The 17,408-nt window shown below is 29.8% G+C and overlaps 2 protein-coding genes across 4 annotated transcripts in view; one reads left to right on the top strand and one right to left on the bottom strand.

The window, feature by feature from the left end:
- The first annotated feature begins 604 nt into the window (after positions 1-604).
- Positions 605-8,567, top strand: LOC124498030 (uncharacterized). 2 transcript variants are annotated; one of them, XM_047061731.2, is made up of 6 exons: positions 605-886; positions 1,714-2,524; positions 2,766-3,220; positions 3,308-3,364; positions 5,009-5,633; positions 8,063-8,567. In XM_047061731.2, the coding sequence occupies exons 2-6, from the start codon at positions 2,197-2,199 to the stop codon at positions 8,359-8,361; spliced, it is 1,764 nt and encodes a 587-aa protein (XP_046917687.2). In that variant the 5' UTR covers positions 605-886; positions 1,714-2,196; the 3' UTR covers positions 8,362-8,567. The 2 variants fall into 2 exon arrangements, with proteins under 2 accessions (XP_046917687.2, XP_075589950.1); XM_075733835.1 differs by lacking the exon at positions 605-886 and adding an exon at positions 1,251-1,654.
- A 509-nt stretch (positions 8,568-9,076) lies between these two features.
- LOC124497742 (uncharacterized) overlaps positions 9,077-17,408 on the bottom strand; it is a 49,475-nt gene continuing 41,143 nt past the window's right edge. For both annotated transcript variants that reach the window (XM_075733834.1, XM_075733833.1), the window contains 2 exons: positions 13,799-14,263; positions 9,077-11,142 (listed from right to left, as the gene is read on the bottom strand). In XM_075733834.1, the coding sequence (XP_075589949.1) occupies positions 9,110-11,142; positions 13,799-14,263 (2,498 nt within the window). In that variant the 3' untranslated portion in view covers positions 9,077-9,109. The remainder of the gene's footprint in view (positions 11,143-13,798; positions 14,264-17,408) is intronic.

The following is a 17,408-nucleotide window of genomic DNA, read 5'->3' on the forward strand; positions in this document are numbered from 1 at the left end:
GCTACACAAATCCACACCAAAAAAAAAAATGAAAAAAATGAACTTTTTTTCCACTATTTGATGGTTGAAATAATAACCAAGCTGGTTGATCCATGAAGAAAAGTAACGAAGAAAAAAAGAATAAAAAAAAACGGAAATTCACTACAATTAATGCCATGAGGGTTTTTTTTTCTCTGTGTGTGTGTGTGTGTTGGTGGTACACTTAGTGATTAAATTCGGAACCACAACCTTGTAATGAATTTTCTTTTGTTTTATCAATGATCAATGATCAATTTTAAAATCAATTCAGGTCAAAGGCCCAAAACAAAAACAAAATACGAATATGGAAAACAAAAAAAAAAAATTTTTTTCTTGAATCAGGTCAAAGATTTCTTTCTTTCGTTTTTTTTTTTGGGGCCAATGTTTTCGTCGAGAAAATATCGTTATTGCTGCATTTTCGTATCAATTTTTTTATTTCGTATTTGGCTGATAAAAAAAATTTATACCAATCACAATTATCAATTTTCATTTGTATGTGTGTTTGCCACTTTCAAACGTTTCAAATATCAACATTCATATCATCATCATTGGCAATTGTAATTTGTGTTTATAATTTAAACATTTTATAATCAATAAACGATAATGAAACCAATTATTTTTTTCTCTTCGTTTATCTGGTTTTGTTTGTTTGTTTGTTTGTCTTCATTCATTCATGGATATATGAAACGTTCGTTCGAATCGAACGTTTTTTTTCTCGTTGTTGCTGCTGCTGCTGCTGCTCGAATCGAATCGAATGTCATTTCTGTGGTGAATTTTTTTTTAAACTTCGAGCTCGACATTGTCGTCGATGATTTTTGTGAGAATTTGAAACTTTGAAAAAATTTTTTCTCGCCATTCAACATCAGTGGTAAGTGGAGCGCTTTTTTTCTGTTTTTTTTTTTAATTTCCTCCTCCGATGATGATGATGATGATGACAATTGAATGATGATCATTTTATTTTGCATATCTGCTCTGTTGGATTATTTGTAAATAGTGTATGTTTGCCCAAAAAAAAAAAAAAAAAAAAAAAAAATCCTGATTTCCGATCACCAATCTCATCGCACACACACACACAACTTGATTAGATTTTGAGACTATCTTGGTGACAGGGCAGAACAGTGAAAAAAAAACCCAGTGAAAAAAAAAATTAAATTTGTCCCAGAAATCTTTTTTTTTTTTTTTGTTTCTCGAAACATCCAAAAAAAACAAATCATCGAGAGGAAAATGAATATATGCAGAGAAAGTGGTAGCCCATCATGTATAGCCAAAATATTTCTTGTGATGGTGAAACAAACAGGTTTCAAATGAGATTTGCAACAACAACAACGTAGATTTCAACATTACGAAGCCATTCAATTCAATTTAATTCGATGAATTTAGAATTTTTCAATTGCTTAATTTTTTTGTTTATGTGTATTGGTCATTATCATCATCATCATCTTCATCGTCATTATAATGATAATTCATTTTATGTGTAGAAAAAAAAAACAAATTGACCATTGACTGTTTTGATGCATGATTATTATCGATTTTCGATTATGATGATGATCGATTGATTTGTAAAATTAGAAAAAAATGAAAATTTCTTTTTTTTCACTTTTTTCCCGGTTTCAATGATGGAAATATTTATTATTAAGTGATGATGATGATCATGGATAATTTGTATTAATTTTTATTGATATTTTCTTCAAATAGGTTCATCCGGTAAGCCAACACAAGCCATCCATCCATCTATCGAATGTAACAACGTTATGATCATTGATCATTGAAAATCATCATCATCATCATCATCGTCATAAAGTCGTCATCGTTATTTGCGTCGTTTATTTTCATTGATTGGTGTATGTGTATGAATGACCTTCATATCATCAACAACAATATATCGATAAATACACACACACACATACACACACACACACACACAGGATTTTAATTCTACGACGATTCACTATTATTGAAAATGTGAATATCAGTTTGAAATGGCAAATGTTTGTTGTTTTTTTTCCTGATATCAATCAATCAACAACAACAACAACATCAACTATATGCTGTGTCAATGTGTTTCATTGGTGTTGATAATTTTGAAAACTTTTGAATAACTTTTTTTTAAAAAAAAAGTAGACGATATAAAAAATTCTTCTTCAAGTGCCAAACAGTGTAATTGCCAATCAATCAATAATGAATTTTTCAACATACAACAAATCTAGGCCATCATCATTGGCCATTATTACCATCATCGTTATATTTGTTGCTTGTTGTAAATTATCATTACAAATAGGAATACAAGATGATGAAAATACGACCAATATTACAACGATATTACCAACATCAATAAATAATCATCCTTTAGCCGAATCATTGAACGACGATGATGATGATGATGATGATAATCGAGCAAATTCTAGTGCCAATGATAACGACGACAACAACAACAATAATGATGACGATGATGATGGTGATGAAAACAGTCAAGCAGATGATGAAATTTCCGCCGAATTAACTTCTGGTATGATGATAAGAATTTAAAAAAATTTTTTTGAGAAAAAGTTTTGCATTTGTTACTTACGTTAACTCTTTTTGTTATTGTTGTTGTTGTTGATGAGGTTGAAATTTTTTTCTTTTGAGAATTTTCTTTCCACCTCCCTTTGCCTCCCCCACACACACGAAAATGAAAAATTTAAATTGGATTTTTCTTTTTTTTATTTATATTGTGATGGTTTTTTTTCTTCATCGAATCATTCAATCAGAATCAGATTTACAACGTTCGACTATTTCGACAACTGTTGCAACCACTATGTTAATGAAGCGTGAAACAGCGACGACGACAACGACAACAACAACAACAACAACACCTGATCCATTTGAAGATTTTGAATCCGGTGAATTAATTTCTGATGGTGATTTGAAAAAATTATCCAAAATTATTAAAATTAATGATGAAAATCTGCCAAAATTGAAGAAAATATCGACAAAATTGAATAAATTAGTTGAAAAAGTGGATGAAAACCATGGTCATATACGGCCAGAATTATTGATTGATGAATTTTTACCCGATCCTGTTAGTGTACGTGATATACCTGTATCAAAAGAAGATGGTTGGCTTTCATCATATACTGGACAATTTTCCAATGTTATGATGTATGGTATACGTAATGTGGAAATTAAATCAATTCGTATTAATGTTGGAAAATTATATGCCAATGTAAGTTGTGACAATGTTTTTTTCAAACACCAGCTAGCATCAAAAATTTAATTTAAAAAACATTTGATTTTCTTTCCTCCATCATAGATTGTTTTAACCATATCGCATGTATTTCTAACCGGAAACTATACACTCGACGGTTCGGTAAGTAGTATGGTAATAAATACAAAATGAATGATAATGACACAAATGAATGTTTACAACAATAACAACAAAAAAACCTCCGGACCCGGGCTAGAATTTTTCTTGAATTCCAATGATACAACGTTTGTTTGTTTGTTTGTACCATTTGTATTTTCAAATGATGATGATGGTGATGCAAGTGGATGAAAGTTGAATTTTTTTCTACCGGAAAACAAACCGGAAATTAATTTCCGATTTATTTATTTAAAAAAATGACATGATCCAAAAAAAAGTGAAAAGATTCTCCCTCGTAACAACAACAACAACAACAACGATGATTATGTTTTTGAAGATTTTCTAAACTTGAAGTAAAAAAAAAATTGGATCAGAACTACTCAATTAAAATTTCATGTGGTGGATTCACCATATTTACCCGCCTGCAATAACAACAACAACAACAACAACAAGAATACAGGCCATATCTGGATTCTATTCTCGATGGATCACTTGGGACCATGATGATGATGATGATGAAACAAGATATAAACTACAACATTTGGATAAAGAAATTGAGACAAATACAATAGTATTTATTTAGTTTATTTGTCAACTATAGTACTACTAATACTATCAATGTCGTTTTTTTTTATTATTTTGAATCTTAAAAAGTTTGATGATGATGATGAAAAACAAGATACCAAGTGGAAAAATATTAAAGAATAATTAGTATTAAATAAGAATAGCTACTGCTGCTGCTGCTGCTGTTGTTGTTGTTGTTGTTACCAAAATGGAATTATTATCGTTTGTTTCTGGAACAAATTCTGTTTGCTGCTGTTTTTTTTTAGAGAGAGACCATAATGAATGTTTTTTTTGAGTGTTTTTTTTTGTTTGTTTGTTTGTCTTTATTCTTTGAAAATTTTTTCTTTGAAATTGACGTATATTGAGTGAATAAAAAAACATATATCTATCTATCTATAAATAAATAAATTAACCCTTTGAGACTATAGCAACAACTACAACCACTGCCACCACCACTACTATCTTGTAGATAATTTGATCGTTTGTTGTCTTTTTTTCTCCAAATTTTCCAGAATAAATAAATGAATGAATAGTGGAAAGAAAAACTTTTAAACTGATCCAAAAAAAACATTTTCACGTCCCAAATGAACCAGCCAGATGATATTTAGTTCCCACAATGGTGGGAAAAAAGGCGAGAGAGAGAGAGTTTGAAATCTATTCTTCTTTGAAGAAAAAAAGAAAATTGATGATTTGATTTCGATCATTCATTCATTCATTTTTTTTACCATTTGTCCATTGGTACAGAACCTAGGGGCCTTGAAATGGCTTTTTTTTTATTATTCTCGGTATTCAATGAATTTTCTCTCATTGTTGGTTGGTTAGATATCGTTAGAGTTTGAAAAGTTTTTTTTTGTTTTGTTTTGTTCCCTGGTCCACACAAGCCAATCGTTATTGTTGTAGCAATTAATCACTTTTTTTCGGAAATAAAGTTTTGTCTCGCCTTTTTTTGTTTTTTTCATTTGGTTGCCTGATTGATAGATGATGATCATGGTCATGATCATCTTTTTATTTATGATACTTGATTCTTTCCATTCTAAATGTTAATCAATTATTAACTTAATCATTGTTGTTTGTTTTTCTACACAGGTATCATTTGTATCGATCAATGGTGATGGAACATTTCGTTTCAATATAACCGACATGGAAATTGAAGCATATGGTAATCTGGAAAGAACACCGGATGGCCTGCTACGTATCGATACAATCGATTTGAATATGAAAGCAGATGAAGTGAATTTAGATTTAGAAAATTTTGAAGTACTTGGTTCCGAAGTAATCGCACAGACAATCATCAATGCATTAAGTGATATAATTTTCGATCAAGTTAAATACACTGTTACGGATAAAATATCGACAAAAATTCAACTTTTAATCAATAAACGTTTGGAAAAGATTGAAATCGGTAAATTAATTAAATATGAATCGGAAATATTATTCGATGATATATTGGCAATGGTAGCAAAATTGATTGGAAATTTTTTCGAACCAATACCATTACCATCATTTCAACGACAAATACAGACAAAAATTCTACAATTAATACCGATGAATATTTCCATACAAATTGAACATGGAAAACTATATGGCCTGACAACATTTCGTCGTATGGGTGATATCTACGTTATCTATGAAGATGAATCGGCCATCATTGAAGCTGAAGTTGGTTTTCTAAATCTTACCGGTAAATATGATTGGATTATCGATGTATTGGGTAAGTTTTTGTTTGTTTGTTTGTTTTTTCTTTTGCTCAATAACCAGCTACAAATTTTACAATTTGAAAAAAAATGTTTCCGTTATTTTTTTTATTTTTTTTTGCTTCAACTTTAAAGTGAAAATTAATGAATCTTCTAAATGATGTTTCTTGATGATGATGATGATTGTTCCATGTTTTTATATTTGTTCATAATGATAATTCTTGAAATCCATCAAGAATTTTTTTTTATTTTTGAAAAAAATTGAACAAAATGAATGAACTTTCATGATGACGGTTCTTACATAAAAAGCATGACACATACAAACAAACATTCGAAATTCTTTTCTCCTTTCTTTACCCTCCAGTCCATTTCATTTCCTATTTTTGTTTTTTTTTTGTTGCTTTCGAAGAAAAAAAAACCGTTTAAAACAAAGTTACTTTAGTTATTCAAGCGAAGAGAGAAAGAGACAAGACAAGACAAGAGAGTGAGGAAAAGAATTTTTTTTTTTTGACTTTTTCTTCCAAATTTCAGTTCATTTTTTTTATGTTTGTCAGTCGTCATCATCATATAGACCATCGTTGTCTTATCTCAATGGCAATTGCGATGATGATGATGATGGAAAACATTCGTAATGTTTGACGGCGGCGGCGGCGGCTACAGAATTCTTTTTTTTCGTGTTTCTCAATTCTATTTTTGATTTTTTTTTGTTTTGGCTTATAATTTAAAAAAATGAAATTTTTTTTTATATGAGAAAAGTGTTAAATGAATTGAGAACAACACCCACTCACTTAAGTGAGAGATTTACAACTTTCAAAGACACACACTGATGATACAAACATTGAAACGGATGAACTATCTATCTATGTATCTCTCTTTTTTTGAGTCAAACGAAAAAAAACATTCATAAAAAAAATGAAATGAAATGAAATTAGTCGTGATAAACACTTCTTCTTCTTCTTATTTTTTTTTTGTCCAACTTGAATTCGATTCTGTAGTGTGTGTGTGTAAGTGGGAATAGTAAAAATTTGACTTTTGGCTAGAATTCTTTCTTTCTTTTATGTTGTTGCTTTTTCCGGTTCTCTGGTATGAATGAAAGAATTTCTTCTTCTTCTTCTTCTTTATGTTTATGGATTCCATGGAACATACACACACACGAATCAACACCCATTGTGTGTGTGAGTGTGTGTTTTTCTTTTTTTTTTCTCACACATAAATTCATTTTCAGGTTTAATGAGCCTGAACTTGACAGAATAGTGAATGCTGGCCAAAAAAAAACTGTGTTTGTCGTTTATCGTATCGTTCTATATAACCGATTATCTTCCTGGTTGTTTGTTGTTATTTTGATTTCCTATAGGATATACGCGTATGATTCAGATTCTGTATATGGTGATGATGATAATAATTGTCTTTGCTTGTTTGTTCTGTAAATCATTTTTTTTTTTTTTTTTTTTTTTTTTGATTAATTTGAATTTGAATTTGAAGTTTTTTTTCTAGTGCAAACCATAAACTTTACTTATTCATTATTATAAATGTCCTTCATCATCATCATCATCATCATTGGTTGGCGGATTCAATTTCGAAATACCAATCTGATCTGGAGATATATATTTCGATCAATAGATTTTCGTCTATTTCTAGAGCTTTTCAATTTCCAATAACAACAACAACAACAACAAAAAAAATGAAGAGAATATTTATATATAGTGATATAATTTATATCGATGGATCGAATATTCTATATTTCAAATTCAATACTGTAGAATTTATTGCATTTCAACATTCTGGTGTGTGTGTGTGTCTGTATGTGTTTGCGTTATTTGGCTTTTGTATTATTAAATTGAACAAATTCAAAAAAAAAACAGAAAAGGAATTTAACATTTGGAATCACGATATTTTTCGTTTCGTTTCGTTTCCATTTGATTCGGGTCGCTTTTCAGCTATAGCAGTAGTTTATTTTTTTTGGTTGGTTGACTGATGAATAAAGATTTGATGGTGGTGGTGGAGCAAAAAAAAAAGGAGAAGAATCGAAATCTTTTTTTTTCATTTTAGCTTGCGTTTTATTCATTTTTCCCATTTGGATTTTTTGATTTTATTTTCTGTTTTTTTTTCTCTCAACGATTTCAGACATGCTGCTACTATTGTATGTTTGTTTGTTTGTTTATAAAGAATATTTCATCATTAGAATTTCCACTTACTTATAGATTCCTATAGGAATCAATTCGATAGATCGATATTTCACCATCATTCATTCATTGTGTTATTCAATGTGAATGATGATGATGATGATGAAAAAAAATCAAATCTTTAACTGACTGACTGACTGTATATTTAAGAAACTATTTGATGTTGAATTAAATTCAAAATTTTTTTGTTCATTTGTGATTGTTGTTTGTTTTTTTTTCATTTCAATCTAATCGTTTTTTTTCGTTTTTTTTTTCATTTTCAGGCCATAATGGACCCAGTGGTTCATCATCATTAGCCATCAACAATGTAACGGCATTTTTACGTATGCGACAACAATTGAAACGTGGTTCAGTACCACGTTTAGAAGAATTTATGGTCAAAAATATTTCCTATGTTTGGATCGAAATGACTGGTCTTGGTATTTGGAATAATCTTTTAGAATTGATTATAAATTCAATATCGAATATATTTCGTTTACAAATTGCCAATCTAATTACATCCACTGTATCGAAAGTGTTACAACAAGCATTGGATCGTTCACAATTTAGTTTTATTCCTTGATTTGATGAAATGAAAAAAAAAAATTTTATTTGAAAACAAACAAACAAACAAACAATTCATCACCATCATCATATCATTACCATCATCATCACAGACATGATTTGATTGTGAAACACGATCTCATGAATTTTTTTTCAAGAATAAACACACACACACACACAGAAACGCTGAAATAATGAATTAAAAAAAAACGTTTATTTTCTGTATTTGAAATTCGTTATTATTCATTTGGACATATTGTGTGTGTGTGTGTGTGTGTACGCCCCAAAGGGTTAATTAATTTTCATTTTTCAACAAAAAAAATTTTAAATTCAAATTCAAATTTGATCTTTGGATATTCATTATTATTATTGTATGTGTATGGGTTTTGTTTATTTTTTTTTCTTTGAATTTTATTTTTATCAATTCTATAATAGAATGAATGAATGAGTGAGAGAGATATATTTCACTTGTTTTGGAGAAGAAAAAAAATCGATTGTATCGATTGTTGTTTATATTATGTGATATACACACATGACTGAAAAATTAATAATGATGAGATTCTGTAGGTGTGTCATTCTGTGTGTGTGTGTGTGTTTGTGTTGGTTGAAATTGGAATTATATTTACAAATTTTTTTTTAAATAATTAATTAAAACAATAACATAATATATAACAAGAATAGAGAAAATAGTAGAGGTAAAATTTATTTTTTTTTTTCGTTTGTTTATAAGATAATTTGGATTTAGATTTAGATAATATATGATTAATCTAAATCTCTGAATGTTGTTGTTGTTGTTGTTGATAATAATCATCTTCTTCTGTTTCATCTATACATTGTTCATCGGTTGTTATAGTATTATTATTAGCGGCAACAATACGTGGTATTTGTTCACCTGAATCCACTGATGATTCAATTAAACGTAATCCTTCTGGATATGATGAAATGTTACGATGACCAATGCCTAATGGTTTATTTATCATTAAATTATTATTATCATGTATTAATTTTGTTGATGATCTTCGTAATGTAGCTATCGTATATGCTGTATTTGCTGCGGTTGTTGTTGTTGTTGTTGTTGTTGTTGTAATGGATTCTGAACAATTTGAATTAATCATTGAATCAAATGATAATGATGATGCTGATTGAAATTCATCAGCAAATTTTACTTTATTTACTTTTGATGATGTAGAAATGTTATTATTACCGGAAATGGTCGAAATATTATTCATAATCATTCGTGTTGGTGCAATACGTGTTGTACCATATATAATATGATGATGATCATTATTTCGTTCATCTGTATGATGAAATAATGGACCAGAATTTAATAATGGAAATGATACAGCTGTTGCTGTTGTTGTTGTTGTTGTCGTTACTGTTGTTGGTTGTTGTTGTTGTGATCTGGATGGAGCTAAATAATAGGCATTTGATGATACAATTATATCCGGTTGATGTGAAGAAAATGATAATGGTGATAATTGTTGTTGCTGCTGTTGTTGCATAATCATTGATGATGGCAATGGTGATGATGATAATGATGTTGTTGTCGTCGTTGTTGTTGTTGTTGTCGTCATTGTTGTTGTTATTGAATCGAATGGAAAATATAATTGTTGTTGACTATTCAAACTAGAATCTGTTGAATTCTGTTGTTGTTGTTGTTGATGATTATGTAAATGATGATTGTTACCACTACTACTACCATTCATTGATGTTGCCGTTGTTGATTGTGATGATAAATCAGTAGAAATACTTGGATCAGTTGATATAATTGTATTTCCGTTTGCTGTGGCAGCAGCAGCAGCAGTTAACATATCAATAGTATTAACCATTAAAATATTGGCAGATGTCATTGTTTCATTATTTGAATGTGGTTGATAATAAGGTGCAATAAATGTTGGTTGCTGATGATGATGATTATGATTATGATTATGAAGATGATGATGATGATCAAGAAATATGGATTTTTCATCAACACCGCTACCACCGTTCATTATAAGATTACCATTTATCAATGTTGTTGTCGATGGTGGTGGTGGTGGTGGTGGCTGTTTAATCATTAAATAATCATCATCCAATTGTAATCGATTTGGTTCCGGTGCTTGTGATGAATCAGTTACATGATTTGTAGCACCACCACCACTACCACAAGTATTATTATTAGCATTACTTCCAGATAAACCAGATTTTCTTCGAAATATCACGATAAATAGGAATAACATAAGTAACATGAGTAATATACAGATTGCAATCACTATTAACATGAATTCTGATACCAATAAATCCATTGAACGTGATGAACTAAATGGTTCCTGTGTTGATACTATTAATGTGAAATTTTTCATTACAATACCACCAACATTATGGGCATAACAAGTTATTCGCTGTGTATCGATTGGTTGTAATGAATGTACGGTCAATTTACTAACAACAACATTACCCATCTGTTCACGTTCCTGTACAATTGAATATCTTGCCGATGGTAATAATTGACGACGATGATTCTGTAATCGATCATCATCATCAACATCAACATCAACATCATTATTGTGATTATTAATCACTGATTCAGATACGGATTCATCATCATCATCATCATCTTCAATATCTTTGATTGATGTAATTGTTGTTTGACCCATACCGGTTGATTCAAATAACCAATAAATACGTGGTGATGGAAATCCACTAACCGAACATGATATTGTGACATTATTACCAATATGTTTATAATAATGTGTATTGACCGTATTTATGATTGGTGGACAGCTAAAATCATCGGCCGGTATTGTGTCCCAAGTTTGACCTATGAAAAAAAAGGAAAAAAAATTTAGAATTTTTAATCAAGAAAATTTTCCGAAAAGAATCGAATCATAAAATCGGAATGCGAAAAAAAAAATTTCCTGGAAATCATTTTTACTTTTTTTTTGAATCAAAAAAAAAAAATTACATCCATTGAACGAAAAAAATTTCAATCAATAAAATGATGGGGAAATTGAAAATAAATGTTCAATTTGAAAAATGTGTTTGAATTGCATAATCAATTACATTAAATTCTCTCGTTTTCTCGCTTTCTTCCATTCTTTGTTGGAAGAATTCACTTTCACCAAACAAAAAAAAGTGATGCATCTCCAAAAACGAATAAATCATTATCATCATCATCATCATCATCATCATTTTGGTTGAAAAATCAAATTAATTTTTCTATTTGTCCCTCCCATCACACACCCACACTTGAGTATCAATCAAACGATGAGATGTGTGTGTGTGTGTGTGTTGTTACTCACACTACAATAATAATAGGAAATTTGAGAACAAAAAAAAATACGAAACGAAACAAAGAAACGAAGAAATTGATTTGAAAAATTAACAGAATAAAAAAAAATACAACGAAGAAAAAGGATTCTTCAACATCAAGAATCAAGAATCAAGAAGTCATTATTATTAATAATAATAATAAGAATGATTGTTGTTGTGAAAATCAAGAATCAAAATCAAGGAATCTAGAAAAAAAAACACCAACAGAACTAATGATGTGATATTCTGAAGTGATGATGATGATGATAACGATGACGATGTTGAGATTGTTGATTTGCATTTTTTTTTCTCAACTTGCCCAAGACCTAGTGTGTGTGTGTGTGTGATTTTTTTTTGATGAAAAAAATGAAATAAAGAATCATATGACATTGACAGGCATCAACCGTTTTTTTTCCAATTGCAAGCAATTCTGATCATGATGATGATGAAGACTTTTAAATTTGATTTTCGATGATATATTCACACGCGTTGATTTTTCTACTTTGCATCCACTGTCTTTCTCTCTCTCTCTCCTGATATTAGAATAATAATTCTTTCTTTTCAATCAATTTTTTTTCTGACGTTTTTTTCTCTCTTTCTATTCTCCATCATCATCATCATCATCATCGTCATCTATGGAATCGACTTTCGTTTCGAATAAATTTTTTTGTTTCTTCTCCCCCTAAAACATGGTTTTTTTCAAGAATTTTTTTTTCTAGTGCTGCTGAACACATACGCACACACATGCACCGAGTTTTATTCTTTCACTATGTGATCATCACCGTATTCTGATTTTGTAGATCTTTTTTTTCATTCATTCTTCTCTCACACACCCGATTCTTGATTATGATGATGATGATGATGATGATAATAAATTGAAAAATCATTTAAAAATTAGCATAATTTCTCTCTCTCTCTTGATTTCATTTTTTTTCGCTTCTTTCTCTCTTTTTTTTTACTTGAATAAATGACACAAACATCAGTCATATATGGTAGTTCACAGTACTCAATGTTGTTGTTCGATTTATTATACAATCATTTCATCGAATCATTGTAAAAAAAATGAAATGAAATCAGATCATTATCATCATCCTCATGATGGCGCTTCAATTCTAGGAACACGGAAACATCCATTGTCTACATCTGAGTGCAACAAAGAGAGAGAGAGAGAGGGGGGCGTGTGTGTGTGTGTGGGTGTGTCTGGCAATAAAAAAATGGTGTAGAATTTTAAATTTTCTCCTTTTCTTTTGTCGTCGTTGTTGTTGTTGTTGTTGTTGTTGGAAAGAAAAAAGAAAATTCTGTGAATGACTAACCAACCAACTAAATACACACACACACACACACACAGAATGCATACCATCGATCCATATATGGCATGCATGATGCATCCATTGATCTATCCATATTCTGTCACATTGAATAAAATTCATAAATATTGAAAAAAAAATTCTACATTATCATTATTGTGTACCACTACTACTGAATAGGTTCGGATCAAATCATTTTTCAATGAGAATGATTTTTTTTCCATTCATTCATTCATTCATTTATTCATTATTAGCCTACATTCTAGATCCTAGAATCTCTTTTTTTACTGTCATTGAAATTTGTTGTTGTTGTTGTGACAGGCGGAAAAAAATTTTTGTATTTTGTTTTTCATCCTCAACTCGATAGACAGGTCCAGACGTGTTTCCAGAACAGCAGCAGCAGCATCAGTATTCTGGAATTTTTTTCACGTTTTCAATTTTATTTTTTTTTTATTCTGTTTTTTTTCTGGATAGCAAATTGATCGATTTTTTAGTTTATTTGTGTGTGTGTATGTGTGGTAAATTGAATCGACATAGTCATATGGTAATATTCTGTGCCAACAACAACATGAACGAGAAAGCAAAAAAAAGTTTTCTCAGAAATTTGTCAGGTTTGATTCACACATGTCATACGCGAATTTTTTTTTTATTTTTTTATTCTCTGTCATTTCAAAGAATTATTCCAGTGTGAATGCCAGTTTGTTTGTTTGTTTGTTTGTGGTCGATAATCTTTATGGTGGCACGGAAAAAAAATTCTGTTTTGTTTTTGTTCAAGTTGAAAAAAATGTAGAAAAAAAACCAGGAATTTCTGGGTTGGAAAAACAAAAAAAACAAACAAACAAAAATTGAAATACATACCTTGTAATCGTGTTGGCATTATACAAACTGGTTTTATTGTCATTGGTATTTGATTGGCAATAATCCAATCACGAAATGGTTTCAAATGACAATCACAACGCCATTGATTATCATATAAATCTAATGATAAACGTATTGATAAAAATTGTACAAATGATTGTGCCGATGGTATTGTTTGTAAATGATTTGATTGTAATTTTAGCACTTGTAATGAACGTAAACCAATAAAGGCATCCATATCAAGATGATAGATCACATTGAATGAAAGATCTAACCAATTTAGATTGGTTAATGGTAAAAATGAACGGCTTTTTATATCATTGATACGATTACCAGATAATGATAATCGTCGTAATCCAGGACATTCGGCTAATGATCTTGATGGTACCATTGTTAATGAATTATTTGATAGATCAAGCTCAATAAGATTTGATAATTTTATAAAGCTCTCGGCTGATATTTCCACTACAGGTATATTGGTTTTTTGGAAAAGTGGGAAGAAAAATTTAGAAAAAAAAGACAGAAGAATAATTAAACAATCCAGAATTTAAAAAAAACAGAATAATCAAATTCAATTGGAATTAAATTCAACAAATGTCATCAATGTTTTGTTGTTGTCGTTTGTCGTTTTTTTTCATCCCAATAAATAATTATTACCAAAATCAAATCAAATCATATGATCTAGATTTATTTGTAATCAATTTTTTTTTCTCATTCTTGATGATGATGATGACGATGATGAAATCAAAATCCAAATTACGAAATAACAAATTCTCAGTGCAATTCATTCATAGTGTAAAGACTTGACTTGGAAAGAAAGAAAGAAAATGAATAAAACATCATCTCTTGTTTTCATATATATGTAACGTTGGAAATCCAAAACATGATTGTTTTGGAATGTTAATGATCAAAGTTGTGATGTTTGAATATTTTAAATGGAATGTTCGACTTTGATTTAATGAATGTTATAACCTAATTAATGTTTCTAATTGATTGTAATCTAGTATATAAACCCATCCCAAATTATCATTATCCATCGAGTATCTGGGATCTATGATCTGCGTATACTTGATCAATAAAGCTTTATTTTATCCACAAATATTTCAATAGTGTCCGATTCCCAATCATGACTGCGAACGTATTATCGATATACGATCATCCAAATTACGAAATAACAAATTCTCAGTGCAATTCATTCATAGTGTAAAGACTTGACTTGACGAGAAAAAGAAAGTTATAAAAAAGAAAATGAATAAAACATCATGGCAATTACGAAAATTTTCAACGTTCTTATTGACACGTTCAATCTATGGTGATTGTTCGTGATATTTTTTCATGGACACGTTCAATCTATGGTGATTGTTCGTGATATTTTTATGGACATTCAATCCGGGCTAAAATCGAGAGGTTGTGCAAAATGCACCTCTTGAAAGAAAAATTTGGTCAAAAAGTTGTATAAAAATTATGTGAAAAATGAAACTGCGTATTGAAAGGATTGTTTAAAATGAAAAAAAATGATAAAATTTGTTCGAATTGTAAGGTCGTCCTCAAAATTGCTGTGTATCAACCTGTATCCCTATCCGTGCAATATTTCCAAAGTACCTGGTTAAAGGGCATCCTCTTGAGCGAGGGGATGTAACGTTGGAAGCGCGAGGCCTGTTTTGTGTTAATGATCAAAGTTGTGATGTTTGAATGCATCGACTTTGATTTAATGGTTATAACCTAATTAATGTTTCTAATTGATTGTAATGGTAAACCCATCCCATATCCATCGAGCACAGGCGCCTCGGCCGGCCCTGTATATATATATATATATATTATTCCCATTTCAAATCCTGAAAATGGTAATTTCTGTCTTTCATTCATTCATTCTTTCTGTCTGTTGTTGATGATGATGTCGAAATAGTTTCATATTGATGATGATGATGATGAATTTCGGTTTTTTTTCGGATTTTTTTTTTTTGGACTGAAACCAATGTGTCCGGCATCGATTTTGATTTGATAATTTATTATTTATATATAAAATAAAAAGTTATGATTTGGATTTTATCTATAGATTTTTAGATTTTCAATTTGAATCATGTTAATAATATACACATTGATTACAAATTTATATATAGAATCCGGATTAAAAACAAAATCCGGAAACAAAATGATGACGATGGTGGTGGTGGTGGTAGTAGTAGTAGTAGTAGTTATAAACCAAAATATATAAATATATTAAGAAGGTGAAGCAAACATTTCATTTTATTTTTTTTTTTTTTGGAAATTTCCAAGAAATTTCCAGAAAATTTATTGAACAAAATAAAACAGGAAATTTAATTCAGTATAAAGCGAAAAACCTTGGTTTCATTCACTATTTGAATTTAATTTTAAATTCTACAATAACAAGAATCTATCTATATCTATATGTTGAAAAAACGGAATGGAATACAAAAAAAAAAATTTATCGGCATAATAATGATGTTAAAATTGTGACAAAAATAACAGTAAAAACAAACAAACATTAAACTATCTTCAATCGATAATGTATGATCATGATGATCATGATGATGACGATGATTATTATGGTTCGTATTTCATTTGGATCGATTGGATCCATTTTGATTCATTTATGGCCAATATGTTTGAAATATATCACTATATGGTAGCCATTGATTCGAGAAGCAAGCAAAAAAAAACATATAAAAACATGCCACCAAGACATCAATTCATTTGAACTTGCTCAACCAACCCCCCACCCCACACACACCCCACCTCCAGCCACATGAAAAAAGAAATCCAAGGAATAATAATTTTAGCCAATAAATTTGGAAACGACAACGACGACTACGACTACGACGACCATATTATTCTATTTGAAAATAATAATATGATCTGGTGGATATGCTGTTGTTGTATATTGTACACGCCAAATATACAGACCTACACACACACACACACTGAAACCAGATGCACATAAATTACACATACGACACACCAATAACATCTTTATTTCAGCCAAAAAAAAAAACTATAATAACAGTATATTACAGTGGTTGACAACTTCCGGCAAGCAACTGCAAATAAAAAAAAACTGGTTGCCAACTACTGATATATTATTGTGTAAACTAACTGGTGGGAACAAAAAATGAAGAAAGAAATTAAGGGCAAGTAAGAAAAAATAAATAAATAAATAAAAGTTAATTTAATATGATTATTTATAGCCTAAATATTAGTTAATTCAATCAAGAAATTGTCGAATGAAAAAAGCAACAACAAAATTTGTCATTTTAAAATGTAAAAAACGGTTGACAACAACCAAAAAAAACAAACAAACAAACAACGATGCCAAGGTTGATGACTATTTACCGTTTTTTTTTCGCTTATTCATTAACCACACCGTTTGCAGTATTCAATTTTTTTTCATTCATAAATAGCCTCTGTGTGTGTGTGTGTGTATTTATCATTTATTATGATGATAATATCATCACCATCATTATTATTATGTAATAAAAAGAGAGAAAAAAAAATTTTTTCGTACAAAAATCCAATGATGATGATGAGAATTCTGTGAATGGCCAATTATTATTTTTTATTATTATTCTTTATGGAATATTCTCACCATCAT

Source organism: Dermatophagoides farinae, chromosome 9 (assembly GCF_024713945.1).
Source record: "Dermatophagoides farinae isolate YC_2012a chromosome 9, ASM2471394v1, whole genome shotgun sequence".
Taxonomy (NCBI): Eukaryota; Metazoa; Arthropoda; class Arachnida; order Sarcoptiformes; family Pyroglyphidae; genus Dermatophagoides; species Dermatophagoides farinae.